The 17,124-nt window shown below is 45.0% G+C and overlaps 1 protein-coding gene across 1 annotated transcript in view; it reads left to right on the top strand.

Annotated features, from left to right (window-relative positions):
• The window catches only part of LOC149352987 (nose resistant to fluoxetine protein 6-like), a 61,661-nt gene extending 46,217 nt beyond the window's left edge, over positions 1-15,444 (top strand). Inside the window, exons 11-15 of the mRNA XM_089582196.1 lie at positions 4,832-4,954; positions 6,062-6,182; positions 10,053-10,239; positions 13,313-13,455; positions 13,612-15,444. Coding sequence (XP_089438322.1) covers positions 4,832-4,954; positions 6,062-6,182; positions 10,053-10,239; positions 13,313-13,455; positions 13,612-13,818 — 781 coding nt within the window. The 3' untranslated portion in view covers positions 13,819-15,444. The remainder of the gene's footprint in view (positions 1-4,831; positions 4,955-6,061; positions 6,183-10,052; positions 10,240-13,312; positions 13,456-13,611) is intronic.
• The last annotated feature ends 1,680 nt before the right edge of the window (positions 15,445-17,124 follow it).

Raw genomic sequence — 17,124 nt, 5'->3', positions numbered from 1 at the left:
AGCTGCACGCGCTGCGTAAATATTACGTATACGTACGTATTACGAGAGAGGGCAAGGAAGCGGGGAAAGTTGCGTTGCGTGAAAACACCCCGCTAGAAGCGCAGATCCTTAAGCAAGCACTGCGTGACCCGCATACGAATGAAGGGGCAAAGCGGACGGAACAGACCGAGCGGGAGCGTTGGCCGCCATTTGGCTAATTGGGTAGAGCTTCCATTACTGCCACTGGAGCGCTTCCCTTTCGTCCGTTGTTCAGCCCCAACCTCTATGGCCGTGCGTGAAAAGACAAGAGACACCACGCTGTCTGCATTAGACTAATGTAAACATATAGCTGCTTGTAAATGGCTAAAACGGTAGCTCTAAAGTATCCTTCATTCCTTTCACAGCACACAACCTTTCGTAACAGTACCGCTCCTACATTTCCGATAGGCACTGTGTTTTGGTAGGCTTAAAATAAAAAAAGACCGATTTACATCGTTAAACTGTGACGAAAGTGCGTTAGCACACTCTGTATGGACCCTTCGCATAGATTACTTCTGACGGTTTCATAGACAGTGTAAGCGGCAGCTGGCGCGACGTGGTTTCTGCCTTTCCACTTGGCTGCAGCAGCCGCGAAACCAGTTTGCCTCCTTTCCACTGAGCCGCAGCAGGAGCGCTGCCCCCCGTTCCACGCGGCTACAGCTGGCGTGCACGGATTTTATTCTTTCCGCGTGGCTGCAGCTGCCGCAAAACCAGTTTCCTTCCTTCACCAGGACAGCGCCAGGCGTTAGAAAGACACATAACGGCTTTTTCGCTTGTGACCCGCCTAATGCTAGCGCACGAAAGGGAAAGGGGGATTTTCTTCTCTTCCTTTTCCACCCGTCACCTGTCACCCTGTCTTCGCCTTCCCTTTCCCACTTGCATTTCCCTCTCACATGAAAGTGGAGAGGGCTATGTCCCTTTCTCTCCTGCCAACCATGGCAGGTGGCCGCTGGCAGGTGGAAGCTTCAACCACCGACAGGGCGGCTTATTCGCTAGCGAGGCATCTAGTGTTATCTCGTTAAAACTTGTTTCTTCGCCCCCGTTTCAGCCTCATTTCGCCCTTTTGCCAGATGGTGTTTCGTGCAAGGAAGCTTGTTTATTGCGCTGTCGAAAACAACACGGTGGACAACAATACTTGCTGCAGTATACAGTCACGGCCAAAATAATGCGAGGCACGTTTCGGCGATAACCTCCTCTGAAGTCGTACCTTAAGAAAATTTGGTGGCAAGCAATGCATACGCCCGCAAATGCCTCTGGACCACCCGCGCGTGAACGGAAGAAACCTTCCTACCTCGTCTACGTAACTCGTGAAAAAAGCTGGGTCACCGGAGAGTGCTCTGTATTATCTTGGGAACGAATGTACATTGCTTAATGCTACCTAGATGTGCTATTTTTTTATTGTTATCCTTCGTCTTTGATACATTATCACGAGCGAGTTCGCAAGCGGTTAAACAATTCTCTCGAAATTGCAGATCTAGAGCACAAACCCATTTTAATTGTTTCCTGATTCAAGAAATTCGCCTCTGTTCGAATCTTGCAGCAGGTTAAACAGCAAATGCGTACTTGTTTGGGCTAGTCGGTACATTTCGCAGGAAAAACGTTAAAAAATGTTAAAAAAACGTCAGGAAATGGCATCCGTATTCAGAAATGTTTCCGACCTTATGAATGTTATGCATCGTTCTTAACGTTTTCCAGTAACTTCCGAGGGAAATAATATTCTTTCATGACAACTATGAAAACTCGCCTTAGACCGGTACAGTTAAGGACGACAAGTAAAAAGAATTCGTGAGGTAGGGCATAAAGAGGTACCTTCCCAGCTTATATAATTAGACAAACAATGGCAACTGATTTGCGTAGTTAGGCCAAATGCGATATGTGCGCTAGCAGGCGTATTTCACAATTTTTGCACCATTAAACATTGCTACAAGGCGGTTGCCGTGATGTGTCGCCTTCATAAAAGGTGAGCCGCCTGCTTTATAAAGCAGGTGGCTCACCCGCCACCTAAGTCACGTGACCTTGCGACGCCATCACAATCTGCCAGGTGTATGTGTATACTATATAAACCTGGGCACGTTCCCACCTGCCAGAAGTAGGTTTCAGACAAGCACACAACGGCTAAATGCAGGGAAATGCTACTATAAGTGTTAACGCACTAATACTGGGACATGTTTACGCAAAAGGCGTACTGGCGCTAAAAAACGAAAGAGTGAGGCAGCACAAGATTGCTGTAAAAAATGGCTATGGCAGCCACATGGCCACTCACTACAAAAGCTGCAAATGCCGTCCTGGTTTTGAGAACACCAAATTCATTGCAAGGTCAAAAGACAGATTAAAGCGTGAAATAATAGAAGCCTATTACATCAAGCAGATGGGCGATATCTGCATAAGCAAGCCATCTGTGTCATTGTCAGAACAAGAGATTAGGTTTCTGAGTGTGTCTCTGTCAGCGTTATAATCTTTGCTTTGGTCCGTTTGGCACGTGTATCTTTGTTAAATCACCCCTTGTATCTGGTTTGTCTGTATCTTTTTGCATACAGTGTGGTTCTTAAGCGGTTTTTCTGTGAATAACCTCAGTTGGAAGTTGGCGCCAGTCCTGTCCTGTTGTGTGTGTTGTCTTCGTTTTTTAGCGCCAGTACGCCTTTTGCGTAAACATGTCATGCTACGACCAACTAGCTCAAATCAAAGTATTGCTAATACTGGGAGCTTTTTTTATTTTTTGCACGAAAAGTTTCTGTTTGTCCTTTCAGTCGTATTGTTGCTTCGATAGTTTAAGATAATAAACGAAGGCGTCTGCTGACTGAGCTCCTTCCCGTCGCGCGAAAAAGGAACAGAAAGGGCCAGCGCTTCGTCCGACCACGAAAACCGAGAAGGTTTGGTTGGTTTATGGGGCTTAACGTCCCAATGCGACTCAGGCTATGAGAGACGCCGTAGTGGAGGGCTCCGGAAATTTCGACCACCTGGGGTTCTTTAACGTGCACTGACATCGCACAGTACACGAGCCTGTAGAATTTCGCCTCCATCGAAATTTGGCCGCCGCGGCCGGGATCGAACCCGCGTTTTTGGGGTCAGCAGCCGAGCACCATAAACACTAAGATACCGCTGCGGCGAAAACAGAAATGAACAACATAAGACGACTAGAGGACAAGAAGTGCTCTCATTACATTTTATTGCTCCTTCTACCGGGTTATTCCTTCTCTCGGAATGGGAAAACACAAACTCTCCTTAGATAGGACCCAGTCGAAGCGAAGAAACGGCACCATTTCTAGAGAACAGACGTTGAGGTTACCACATTGGCTCGGCATTATCGAGAAACATAAACTGCTCAAGAACGTTCGATCTAGACATTCAAAAACGTTATCGAGAAAGTGAAATTACGCCTAAGTCCATTCAGGTGCTGGAATTTCCGAGCGTTGTGATCCGCAAAATTGTTACAAGATCATGAATGCCATCTCCTTCCAGCTCTCGTCCAGCACGCACATGTGCTGCCGAGCTAAGAACGTGTTTCAGGCATACCTTGCACTGTTCGTCATCTCCGAGCGCGTCACAATCCCCGCCTCCCTGTTTCATGTCATGCGGTCTTCTTTCACTCCTTTGTGCCCGGGTGGTTCACTCATGACGTTGAAACGGCCGGCTAGTTATTAGGCGTCATTCACCTCACTTTAATGAGTGCTCCTCTGTTGTGGTGAGGGATTTGGCAGTCTAAAAAAAATAAAAATGCCGCTGCGGGAAGAGAGACGGAGCTAACTTAATGGCTGCTCCTTAAATGGGGCAATCAACTTTGTCTGAGGAGTGTCATGGTCATGTGCAGCCAGGGCGGGAGCCCTTCCCTTTTGATACGCAGCGTTTTCCGGCACCTTTGCAGGGGTAACGTAGCGGGTATGTTAACCCGCTGTGTGTATTAACGATATCCTCAAGGAACGATGTGCAATGCAAAATGAGTGCTGTCTGTAATAACGTATTGATAATTACATACGGCAAGCAATGTCAGCTCTGTTAAATCGAGCACGCGGAACACAGATGCAATAGTTTTCTTGATACCGCAGTTACCTTCAGCTAACGCGTTTCCTTCCGCCTCTCGTATTTTTTTAAGTCTAGGTGACAAAATTAAGAGAGCTCTGAGACTTGAATATTGAACGTCAAAGTAAAATTATGACTGCGCTTTCAACCGTACACAGTCGCAGTAAAAAGTTTCGTATGACGGCAAAAAAACTTTAAAAATGTTTTCTCAACTTTGGCTTTTCGACCGCTATCTTGTCATGAAAGAAAAGTTTCTCTCAACATCGATTTGAGCTAAGCAACTGCAAAAACAATTCATAAATTGTGTGTTACTGCAAAACTTAAGGAGAACACGCAGTAACGGGGCTGTACGAGAGCCTTGCACAAGCCTTACTATGAGTATACGTATACGACCAATGCTACACCCTGCATAGCAAATTATGACGCCATTAGGAATACGTAGAGTTACATCAGAAGGGCGTATACGGCTTTGCGTTGTTAACGACCGTGATCAACAGTAGTGCACCTGCACACTTTAGCACTGTTTTTCTGTAGAATCCATATGATGTGAGATATTTTCACACTGAATTGTTCCGGCGGCTTCTATGTATTCGTTTTAATCGTGAGAACAGCTGTTAATCATTTCCAGGTTATAAATGTCGTTTTGCTAGGCCGATGCGCAAGTGTGATATCCATTGGTGAAGAGTCATGCCCCGACGTTCAAAACTCAACATGCGAGAAAGTCTCATTCAAGCCCGTGGCTATTTTTGCTCTCTTGGCAATTAAATGCACCTGTGTCCTCTCCTACGTGAACCAGATATCCGAAGACGTCTCATGTGATCGGCGCCATCGTGGCCGTGGCGTTCTGCGTTTTGACATGCATCCAAATACACACGTGGGGCCTCTTCTATGCGTTCACTGGAGGAACAAATGATATGAGGTAAGCACTAACATCTGGTTAAGTACTGTTTTGACGTGTGCAAAGATATTAGGTACTCCCTTAGTTAACCCAGCCTTGTTCGCGAATGCTAAATAGAACAGCTGAGAGGCTACAGTGAAACGGAGACGCAGTCGTCAGGCATCCTCGCAATAAGGGGCTAGAATGAGAAAGTCTTACAGTCCCAGTAGAACTGCGGCAACCTTTCCAACACACAGCAAATAGCTGCAAGGCACACTGTTATTCTGAGCCTAGAGTTCTTTTTAGACTTCTAAGGAGTAGGCTAATGGCATCGGCGTCGTTCTTTCGAAGTGTGTGATTATGCGTCGGTAATTAGCAGGTGATGACGTCCGTTTGAGTATGGCCAGATAAATAATCAACCGTCAAATGCCTTGCTCTCCCGTCAAAGCGCAGCAGTATTTCTGAGACACTCCTCAGAGAAAAAAAAAACGGATTTTTTTTACACGTAAGAAAGCAAATTTCTGTTCGGGAAAGGGAAAATCACTGTTCACCGCCGACCCTCTTACATTGCTAGTGAACGTTTCCGACACATTAGAGAACAAACTGAAGACACGTGTCGAGTAAGTGCCGATTATCTTACATTGTTGCACACTGCTGATGATTTAAAAACCTGGCTAATATTTAAGTCTTCCTTTCCTTCTTTCTTTATTGATTTGATTTTATTCATTGAATCTAATGTTCATCAGTGCAAAAGATACATCGATATCGGGGAACCATGGCACAACGTGTTTCAACTCTTCATTTTGCTGCTTTGTCTAAACTGAAGTATTGTGCCTAATACGCGAACAACATCTTTAACGTGCGTCAAATAACCGCTAACCACTGCCTAGAATAACTAGATCTGCTCAAGAACATATGTGCTGGCGCTACGCTGTTGGCCCGTTATTGAAGATTCCACTCTGTTGCTTGGCTTATGTTCGCCATATCTCAGGAGTGTGCCTTTTACAGAATTGTTATAACTTGCACAACTGAAGTGTTTATCAATTTTTGCGAGATTTTTGAGTTTCGAAGTTTGCATGCAAGGCTTACGCCCAGGCAGCACTCCTTGCTTTGTTCAGCTCTAAACTAAAGCTGTTTTCCATTTCTTAGGAGAATTGAGGAGACACTTTTTTACATCTACGTTCGACCTTTTACCCACGTGGCCACTTACGTCGTTGGAGTTCTCTGCGGCTACGTGGCGAGTCAACATAAAAACAAGCACATTCACTTGGTACGTTACCGATTCAGCTGCTCTCCATTCCATTACAGGGGCCTGTGTGCTCGAAACACCTCTGTTAAAATGAAAGTTTTCACCATCTACATTCCATACAGCACGGCTGTGAAAATAAGCCTTTGCGGCAACGTCGAAAACACGACAAATCCTGTCAATCATGGCGGTCAATGTTACAGCATCCGGGTGCTCGAGCCGCTTGCTCACAAACTTATTCAAACATTATGTTCAGTTGAACACATTATGCATCCAAAATTCTGGTACCAGGCTTCCCCACACAGTAGCGCACCAGCAATAAAACACGGAGCCTGTGTCTGACATCAAAGCAAGTAGCATGCCTTTGCTTGGCATTTCTAGATGCGAGAACTATAAAGTAACAGCTGACAGGCATCCCTTGCCTTGTACTGTGTTAAACGCTGCGCTCCGGTATACTGCTCGCAACGCTCGAAGCGTGTGGGGAAGCCTGCCTGCACAATTAGAATATATATATATATATATATATATATATATATATATATATATATATATATATATATATATATATATATATATATATATATATATATATATATATATATATATACCGGGTGTCCCAGCTAAATGTAACCAAACTTTTAAAAAAGGCGAAGTGTCCTAGTCCAGTGAAACCAACCCAGGGTTGTTCATAGTCGCGTGGCCTAGTCTTGAGCATTTTTTTCGCTCTTCAAAGTTAATTAATTAGTTAAGTTTATTTAGCTAACTTTTTAATTATTACTTCAGGAAGAAAGTGTCAATACAAAAGTTTTAGATCACCTCGAAAAACCGCTAGTAGTGCTGTTTCCGTCAAGTTACGATTTACGTAGCTTCATTTATTGGCCTTAAAAGAAAGTTGTCACGTGACCTGCTGCTCGCTCACTTCTCTGCCCCAATGTGCACCCAAAGTCTCATCGAAGAGAGGACTTCAGAAAAAATGGATTTTATTCTTTAAGGCGCCTCTTGAGACGTTGAAGTGGCACAGTTGTCATGTGGAAGCCTTTTCTTATTGTGCTGGTTATAGTTAAAGGCCGGTAAAAAAACTACTTACGTAAAATTACTTTCCTGCGAATGTCTCAGTAAGCTGTTTCTCGAAGCGATCTACAAATTTTCCATTGACACTTTGTTCCTCAAGTCAATAATTAAAAAGTTAGTTAATTAAGCTTAACTAATTAGTCAACCTTGAAGAACGAAAAAATACTGCAGACTAGGTCACGCGACTCTAAACAACTCTCATTTGGTTTCAGACGGCTTGGACACCCCGTGTTTTTAAAAGCTTGGTTACATTTAGCTGGGACACCTGATATATATATATATATATATATATATATATATATATATATATATATATATATATATATATATATATTAAAAATATGGAAGGCAACTTCGCTGCCTGAATCACCAGTTCGCCCAAGTCTGCAGCCCGGCCATTACACTGGAAGATTGGCTAGCATGTGCGCTGACTCGCAATATATGCTCCTGCTTGTCAGGCCGGTCTCAAGACGGTGACAGAGGAACTTTTTCTAAGCCCTGTATCGTCTCGAACGCAGTTAAAAGCTTTCCAAGTGTTTCATAGTCATTCGCTGTGCACGTTTGGCAATGCTACTAGCCGTTCAATTCGTTGTGCGCGCAAGTTTCACGGGTCACTTTTCTCTGCATTTTTACCGCGCTGTTTTAACAGCTGCCATAGGGAGTATGCACCCACGTCCCAGTAGCGGTCATTTAGTGGTGCATGTAGCATGGTGAAAGGCTGCAAGGATATCTAATCATATCTTATCGCCACCTACTCTGGTTCGCACTGCTGAAGCTGCGCGCTGCACCTCTAAATTGCGCGCGTGACGTTACACGAATACCTCGGATAAAGGTGGTCCGCCGAATGGTCGCTCCTCAGAGCGACGAAGAGAAAAAAAAAATTCCGACTGCAAGCGTTATTCTAACCACCACTGGTGTAAACAGCAGCTTTGTTTTCCGATGCCTCGGACGATTGAATGCGCACATGCTCTTACCGTCCAGCATACAAGAAAACTGCTTCGGTGAAGGAGACGAGTAAAGGTAAAGAGTGAAAACCTATCATTTATAAAGCATTGAGCTCATTCTTGGCAAATTATTGCGTGCGCGTTAAATAAGTTACAGGTGTTTAACGTAGTTAAACCGAGTAGACGTGCGAAAGCATGTGTTCATTCTTCAACTCGAGGGGTCACTTAAGCTATGCCTTAAGGGTGTAACCCGATGGCTTTAATTGGTTAATGTCCATATATGCACAATTGGTCATTCTCTGCTAAACATTCACAGATCGCGGCGAGGGCTCATACCACTGCAAGCGAAGTGGCGCAGCGGTTAAGCGATGCACCACTACACTGGCAGGTGGCTGTTTCTGTCACAGCCACCGGTAGGGATTGTGCGACCCATGTTGCTCTCGCCGAGCAACCTTTCGCGACGAGTCATTAATGGCCATCTGCCACCTGCCTAACGAGCTATGTAAAGGAAAAACGTAAGTGAAAAGATAGGTGAAAAGCTGAGAGACGGGAAAAGGGCAGAGTGGGGGAGGGAACAAACGCGGGTTAGTGAAAAACTAGTCGAAATCGAGAGGGAGAAATGGGCGTGGGCAGGGCATGTGATGCGAAGGCAAGGTAACTGGTGGCACCTAAGAGTAACGGAATGGATTCCAAGAGAAGGCAAGCGTAGCAGGGGGCGGCAGAAGGTTAGGTGAGCGGATGAGACTAAGAAGTTTGCGGGGGTAGGGCGGCCCTAGCCGGCACAGGACCGGGTTAATTGGAGAGACATTGGAGAGGCCTTTGCACTGCAGTGGGCGTAGTCAGGCTGATGATGATGATTGTGGTGGTAATGATGATACTGATGATGCCACCTGCCTCAAATTGGTTACAGCTTGCGCGGTGCTTCTGCGAACTAACCCGAGCTTACCCGAATCTCGGGAGAATTAAGATTCTTGATCCGGGTTGCAACGGCCGTAGCGGTGCTTTCGCACTAAAATGATTCCCGGATGCTGCGTGCGCCGCAATTATTTATTTTTAGACGTGAGTTCTCCACTCACTGGATACACGGAAATAGTCGAAACCAAAACTGGATCTAGTTTCCTACTCCTGGCCAGAAGCGAAAGCGTGAACGGCGATAAGACCTAGCCCTGCGTGAAGCCCAGCGCGAACGTAATATATGCCTCCGCAGCCAGCACAGGTAATCGGCCCCATATTGAAAATGGACGGTTTCCCTCTGGTCCTTTGTATGCTGCCGCGGTGGCTCAGTGGTTATGGTTCTTGGCTGCTGACCCGAAAGACGCGGGTTCGATCCCGCCCTCCGTTGCCGAATTTCGATGGAGGCGGAATTCTAGAGGCCCATGCACTGTGCGATGTCAATGCACGTTAAAGAACCCCGGGTGGTTGAAAGCAGTCTGGTCCTTTGTATGACTGGTCGTTGCCAATACATTTCCAATATTGGCCCGATTAATTGTGCTACTGGGGTTGTGTCTAAACCGAGCACCGCGGCGTCACCTTGTCGCTCTGAATTATTCGTGTCAAGCGACAAGTTGAACCATTTAACTTTTTTTTTTCTACCTCTACTTTTCGGCATTTAGACGCACGGTTTGTGGCAGCTTCTGCCGCGTCTGTTGATCGGCCTGTTATACCAAAGTTTCGTATTTCTCTTTTTACGCGAATGATTAAACCCAGATTGGCCACGCTTGGATTTGAAGCAACCGTACTTAAGAACCATCGAAACGAAGCTGCACATATCGAGGTGGCAGCGTGGCTTTTATTAAGTACCGTGATTGCAATGCACTTGCATGTTTGTTTGTTTGCTTGTTTTTTTAATTTCCTCGTTCTTGTTCCGGCTCGCGACCAGATGCTGCAGGCCTTCTTGTGGTGTCTGTCGCTGTTTCTGGTCTGCCTGGTGATGTTCTTCACCGTGCCCTGGAACCAGGGCGACCTGCCCGACGACGTGACCAACTACATTTACGGCGGCTTCCACCGAGTCGCCTGGGCTCTCGGTTTCTTCTGGCCCACGTACGCCTGCGCCACCGGAAGAGGGGGTAAGCGACGCCAACTTTGCACTCGACCGGTGGAAAAACGAAAACACGTGCGCTCAATGTCATTTTCAGATAGCGTCCAGTGCAATAGGAGGTTGTTGTCTCCTCACTGCCTTGAGCGCCACAAGTACAAGGAGCCCATCACGGGCCATGTACACTAGAAACTTTCGAGCAACACTGCACTTGACTGCAATACACTTCTCTCTTCAACTGTGATCATGCTAGCGATAGGTCACAATTAAAACAAAGAAATCAAAAAGGAAGTCGAATCACTAGAAGCCGCATACCGGAGGTGCTGGAGCATCCGAGTACAAAACTGGCGAAAATGACGTGACTGACACAGAATGCTAAACAGGCGAAAACAACCATCTAAAGATTGTCTAGTAATAAGCAACTTCTCGATGACACTGCGCACCAACATTGCGCTCCTTAGATTCCCCCATAGCCTACTCACGATTAGAACAATCTTATGCGCCTCTCTCTGATGTTAATAACGCGCTAGCGGTTTCCGAGGTTCGTCTACGTTTATGAAAAGAGACGTCGTATGGTGCGCTACGCGGGGCAACCGCTATCTTTCAATATGCCCTGTCGAGGTAAGCATGGTCGCTTAGCAAAACACTTGGTACTGGTGGAACACTCCGTCAATATTTTCAATCGTACAATAACGACGCTGTCGTTCGTCGCCTGTACGCACGCACGGGCTTCCTTCAAGCATCATTCTTCCTTCTCGTTACTTTCTTAACGGTGCATTGACGCAGCTGTATTGCTCTCTCGCGAAATATAGATAATTCTTGAGATGACGTGGCGATTACATGTTTTCATGCATGTAACTACACGACTTTCATGCATGTAACTACAACAACTACACGACCTCGCCCGGGTAAACAGAACACACCACAACGACCACACAGTACAACAATGAATACACAGCTGCAGAATTTCTCACTGGTATACAGGGTCTTGACGTAATTTCCCCGCCATTACGTAGTTACTCTGAAGAAAGAAAAGCAATTGCGCTGAAAAGGAAAACGGTCGAGCCTGTTCTCGAACTGCTGCCCCTTGGGTCGTGAGCCGGGCGCACTACCCGTCGACCACTGAAGAACTTTTTTTTTTCGTTGTCTTCAAAGGCATAGAAATGCAATGCACTACAAGTCAGGTGGTTATTTACAAAACTGTAGCACTCGTAGCTGGCAATGAACATTCCAACTTTTTCAGTTGTGTTAGATTTCGAAACAGCACTACAACTCCACCATCGCAGTCACTGTCCCTCATCGCTAAATGGATTTTGAAACGTTCGTTCGAGTTGATTAAAGGGAGGCCATGTGAGTAATAAAATCAAAAATTTTGCAATGCTAAAATAAACAAGTAAATAAAATAAGGAACAGTGTTCGTATCTGCAAAGAGGAGGCTAGGGCGCTGAAGGGACCCATTGAAGCTATCAAGTCATACCCATAAAGCGGAACTTAAGTATCCCCCGAATTTTTATCAACGGATAAGAGTGAAGCATAGCCACGTCTACCCGAGGATCTTCGAGCTATCGTTAAGAAACTGAAAATTCTCCAGCGCATCTGCAGAACTACAGCTTGTTGTAGCGTTGCTCCTCCAAGCGAAGGGAATGCGTCAGCTGATGCATTTTACTCTGCCGGCGTTGATGACCCCATTGACCCGCGTGTGGAAGAGTGCGACCTTTCTAGTGCTTAAAAAGTAAACAACAAATGTTCTGTAAGCTCCTGAGCATGAAGGGAAAAGTCTTACATTTCTGCTGGCAACAGCCGCGACTTGAAATAGCCGAGAAGGGGTGTTGTTTCTACCATAACGGCGAGCCTGTCTCCTGGTTCCTTCTGTCACTGAGTGTACAGAAGCGCAACATACCATGTGTTTCAAATTATTCAATACAGATTTTTCCTTAAAGAGGAGTGAAAGATACGACAATGCGGGTTGTGCAGGCAGATTCTACAGCATGGCGGACATTATGTACCTTGCACAGCTCAATAATCAGAAGGTGAATTAACTATATTTAACTAATCAACTTGTTTATTTGTTATTTTAGGGGCTGATATTATAAGGCGAAATTGAAGGCTGACAAGATTGAAGTTGAGCTCAGTTTTGAAATTTTCCTAATCGACAATGTGGTTCGATATATCGAACTTCAAAAATGACGCATTTTAAAGCTCGTTGAACTGGCTTTCGCGCATTAGATATTTTAAAAAAATGTCGTTGTTCACATTTCTTATGTAGCAAATAAAGAAACAGTCTATGAATTTTATGAAGTAAAAACAGGTAGCTATTTCCACGCAAGACTACGCGCAGCGACGCAATTTTATCAATATGTAATGATTGAAAGCCAACTCAACGAGCTTTAAAGTGCGTATTTTTGAAGTTCGGTATCTCGAAACACATTGTCGATTAAGGAAATTTCCAAACTATGCCAGCCTTCAATTTCGCCATATAATCTCGGCCCCTAAAATATAAAATAAAAAGGTTGATTAGCTATATTTAGTTAATTGTATAATTATAGAGCTGTATCAGGTACATAACGTCAGCCATGCGGTAGAATTCACCTGCAAAAACCGTTGTTGCTCTCTCGCCTTTTCAAAGAAAAATATGGATATAATAATTTTAAACACCGGCTATATTTCATCTGTCTGCCAAATAACGAACTTAGGAATAAAGACGACTGACCGGGCCAACGGCACTGACATCGTCAATTTCTAATTCTTTCATATTTTTTTCAGTGCGCTGCCGGCTGATTGAGCGCCACCAGCCCATAGTCTCTCTCTCTCAGCAGCCTCAAAATCTGCGGCACACTTCTTTTTATTATTATTATTATCGAGTATCGTTAAAATACATGATACACTAAAAATGTAATTTCGGTACCGATACTCCGACACTTTCATTTTTGGCCAGTGGAACCTAATACCGATATACAAAAGGTACCGAAGGAAAGTATCAGAGATATATGTATCTTCGATACTGCCCCTGCCTGATTGCAGGACGCTGTTTAAACCCTTCTTCCCTCACCCTGTTTGCTTGCTAGCTCATTATAATGTTTATCTTTGCTCTCTTCTTCATGCAGGCTGGTTGAACAAGATGTTTTCGTGGAAGTTCTTCCTGCCGTTGTCCAGGCTAACGTTCTGCATCTACCTAGTTCACGTACTCATCTATATTCTGCGCATGATTCGTCTGAGGACGTACATCAACACGGATGAGCTTTATCAGGTACGAAATGAAAAAAGAAAATGCACTTTAACAAAGCGATGACAAACGACACATGTTTTTAAACTACGCACGTCAAAGCATTTGTTTTCAAATCTCATACTGAAACTTGCACAAACTATGCATAAACTTGCATAAACTCCCCCCTCTCTTTTGCAGCTCAACACCGCACTAGGCGTCTTTGCTCTGAGCATCGTGTTCGGCTACGCGCTTCACATACTCGTCGAAGCCCCCGTATTTCAACTAGAGAAGATCATATTCGAGCGCAAAGCGGAGCATCCGCTGCCATTGGCCGGGACGAACGGCGTCGCGAACGGTGTCGACCACGCGAGCACCAAGGATGAACTCAAGAGCAGCATTCTATAGCCGCCTTCATGGTCAACACTTGAAGACAACGCGACACCAGAAAACAATCACTGCTTCCTGCCAAAGTATCCGCCCTATGCGACTACCCAGCCGAAAGTATAGTCGCGATCCAGTTTGAACGAATCATCTAGCTGATAGCCGGAAGCGCTGACTGTTGGAAGAGTTGGTGTTGCTTGCTGGAATACGTGACAGTGCATTTAGACATATGACAGAGACATGCAGGGACTCTACATCTGCGGTATTCCTACTTAGTCTTGAAGTATGGCGTCCCTACAGTCGTCTGGAAGACAGGTCCGAACGCCGCGGCCGTGGTGTCTGCGCTTGTCTCCAGGGGCTCCGAAACCTTGACTTTAGTTGCGGGTAGGGGGGGGGGGTCAAGATTTAAGTTTGTTTTGTTATTGATTTATGTGTTGTTTTTAAATGTTTATTCAATTATTTTTTTCTTTGTATTATTTCTAGTCTGCACTGCTTAAAGGCGTATTTGTTTAATGCATATACGTAAAGCTTAAAATAAAATGTGCGCCTTTATAAAGATGTCTATCAGTGTCAAATGAAACGCGGACAGGATAACTGAAACGTGAACACAAGACCACAAAAACATTAGGTTCTGCAGAAGTAATACAGGCTGGGTTCATTGAAACTTCTATGCTAAGGTCTTGGCATCATCCTACTAAAAATTAAATGGACCAGTATTAATTCTCCTTCGGCTAAAATCTTCTTGATTTGTTGTTACCGTTTCCACTGTCTTGTTCGCATTTGATTTCGCGCTGACTGCACGTGCACGCGAGAAGCGATCGAGTGGAATAAAAAAAGCTTCCGCATAGACTGTTTCAATTCTGCTGAGCATACCCATAAACAGGAGTCAATCAGTCAACGAATCCTGTTGGGACGTGATTGGCTTACGTTTTTCAAAGGCAAAAGCTTTGACTGGCTACACAGCCAACTATCTCAGCCACACCGTGCTGTGCAAAAATGATGTCCTAGAAATAAAGAGTTTGTCAGAAATGTGATCGCAGCGCAAACAGTTGGAGACTTAAGGGGGGAGGGCGCTGCCCTCTCTGGATAATTTTTTTTTTGGGGGGGGGGGGGGAGCCTGCCCCTTTTCCCCCCGCCTTTGTTCCGGAGTCCTTGCTTGTCTCTTTGTCTACTTGTGTTGTCATATAACATGTAATGGTGGAATACAAGATTACACGACCATGGCGGCAGAAATAACGCATTGCTGTCACTGTAAATAAAAGCGTGCATAATTTTCCTTTCAGACCAGCACAGTGAGGGCGTTCTCAAACATCGTTATTGTGTTGCCTATCCTGACGGGTGTTAACTGCGCATGCGTACTGCGCTACGGCAGTCGCACGTGCTGTCATAGCCTAGAAAAGCTGGCGGCTGCAGCAGTTAGGCGGCTGCACTGCGTTAAACGGTGCAGATAAATGTAACAACACGATGAGTGAGCTGGATTCACTTTTCTATTTCGCAGCCGCTGTTTGAACCAGCGGGCCGACGTTACCAATGTATAGACATATCAAAGCACTCTTTTAGCCTCGGGAATGCTGTCTCGCATGCCATTTCCTTTATTTCTTCATACCTCTCAACTCCGAATGTGCTAATAAAGTGAGTTGTATGCTGTGATGTGTACTTCTTCCGCATCATTTTTTTCGCGAGCAAACACAACAAAAATCTCCACTCAGAGGCGGTATTTTTTGTAATCGCTCTTTTCTGATCTATTCCTTTGCTGCTTTATCATCGGTAGCTGCCGCCTCTGACGTCAAATCGGACAGGTGGTAAGCAATGTAAGTCGCCGGCTCTCGTACCAATGGCGGAGCTAGCCAATTTCAAAAAAACAAGGGAATCGATTTGGAAAAGAATCGTTCGAAAATACCGCCCCAGGACTTCTCACAAGAAAAGGTGATGCTTTGTTTTTGTTTGTTTGCCGCGCTTCCATCGGCATATACAAGTAACACTATGGTGACGTCCAGATTTCTAAGTAGCAGGCTTTCGTAGTATCCCCAATTAACAATTATATTAGTCCGTAAGCCCTGAAATCTAAGATAATTCGAAAAGCGGCGCGCCGAATTCATTCTGCACCTGGCTGATACTTCGTTAATTTCTTGGTGAAACAATGCAATGGAAAAGCAGCTGCGTGATGGATATCGAATATAGCCCGAAAAAGGCACTGTACGTCGAGAGAATATATGAGCCGTTTTTATCTGAAGTGGGATATGGGTGCAAAATTCTGACAGGTTTACCGAAGACATACACAAGAAATGCCAACTTCTTCAGTCATTCATTACTAAGGAATTTTTTTTTTATCATGAAGAAAAGGTAAAACAATTCTCGTAACGACCAGATATATCAACCAATTTGAATAGCCCGCGACTTGGGAAATAATGCCTGTGGCTGTCTGGTCTGTCCCCGCGGACGGCTGATACTATTGCTGACCGGTGGCCGCCATCGTTGTGGGCATACTGTATTTTTGTACAATATAGGGGCCAAATATTCGAGAGCTACAACCGAAGGGGACAATCACAAGTTTTCTTAAGTTTGTATAGCACAAATTATGTTGTCAACCTTATTGGGCGTATGCGCACAGGAACCTCGTTTCGAGACGCGCCGTGCTCTGTGGTACCTGTGCCCTTGCACTGCTCGGCAGGCAGTGGACCCTCTCCACACGCTTTCGCTTTTCCCATATGAAGCCAGCGAACACAGTACAAATTTTTGCCTGTCAAAACAACTAAAACAAAAGTGAAGCAAAAATCTGATATATCTAACGCGAACGTCATCCCATTAGTAGATGAAGTCCTAAGGAAGGTCAAAAGTTCTTGTTATGAGACACTGGACAACGTTACGGGAAAGATCATGGAACAACGAAATTGCAAGTTCAATCCCAGCCGCGGCAGTTGCATTTCAATAGAAGTGGCATGAAAAAAAGAAGAAAAAAACGCCCGTGTACTTTGATTTTGGTCCAAGATGAAAAAATTCCAGGTGGTCTAAATTAATCCGGAGCCGTGCACGACGATGTGCCAAGAAACGTGCAGTGCTGTTTCAGCATGTGGACGTTTATTGTTGAATCAATCAATCAATCAAGCAAGCAATCAATTGACTGATAGAAAATCAAAACATGACGATCACTCTCCATACTATACAGTCGACTGGAAGCAAGCTGGCCGAAAATATAATTCTTGCAGTCTTGGCACACAGTGCTGAGTTGAAAGGTACGCTGCATTGGCCGCGAATGCAATTTTAAATTGCTCTTCCATTATACGAAACTCCGCCGTCGGGCTTCCCCCCACATTGCATTTACCCCAACCA

The sequence above is a fragment of the Amblyomma mixtum genome, chromosome 3, assembly GCF_055824585.1.
Source record: "Amblyomma mixtum isolate Tamu chromosome 3, ASM5582458v1, whole genome shotgun sequence".
Taxonomy (NCBI): Eukaryota; Metazoa; Arthropoda; class Arachnida; order Ixodida; family Ixodidae; genus Amblyomma; species Amblyomma mixtum.
Note: the sequence above shows the minus strand (reverse complement) of the source record. Positions and strands in the feature narration are given on the sequence as shown.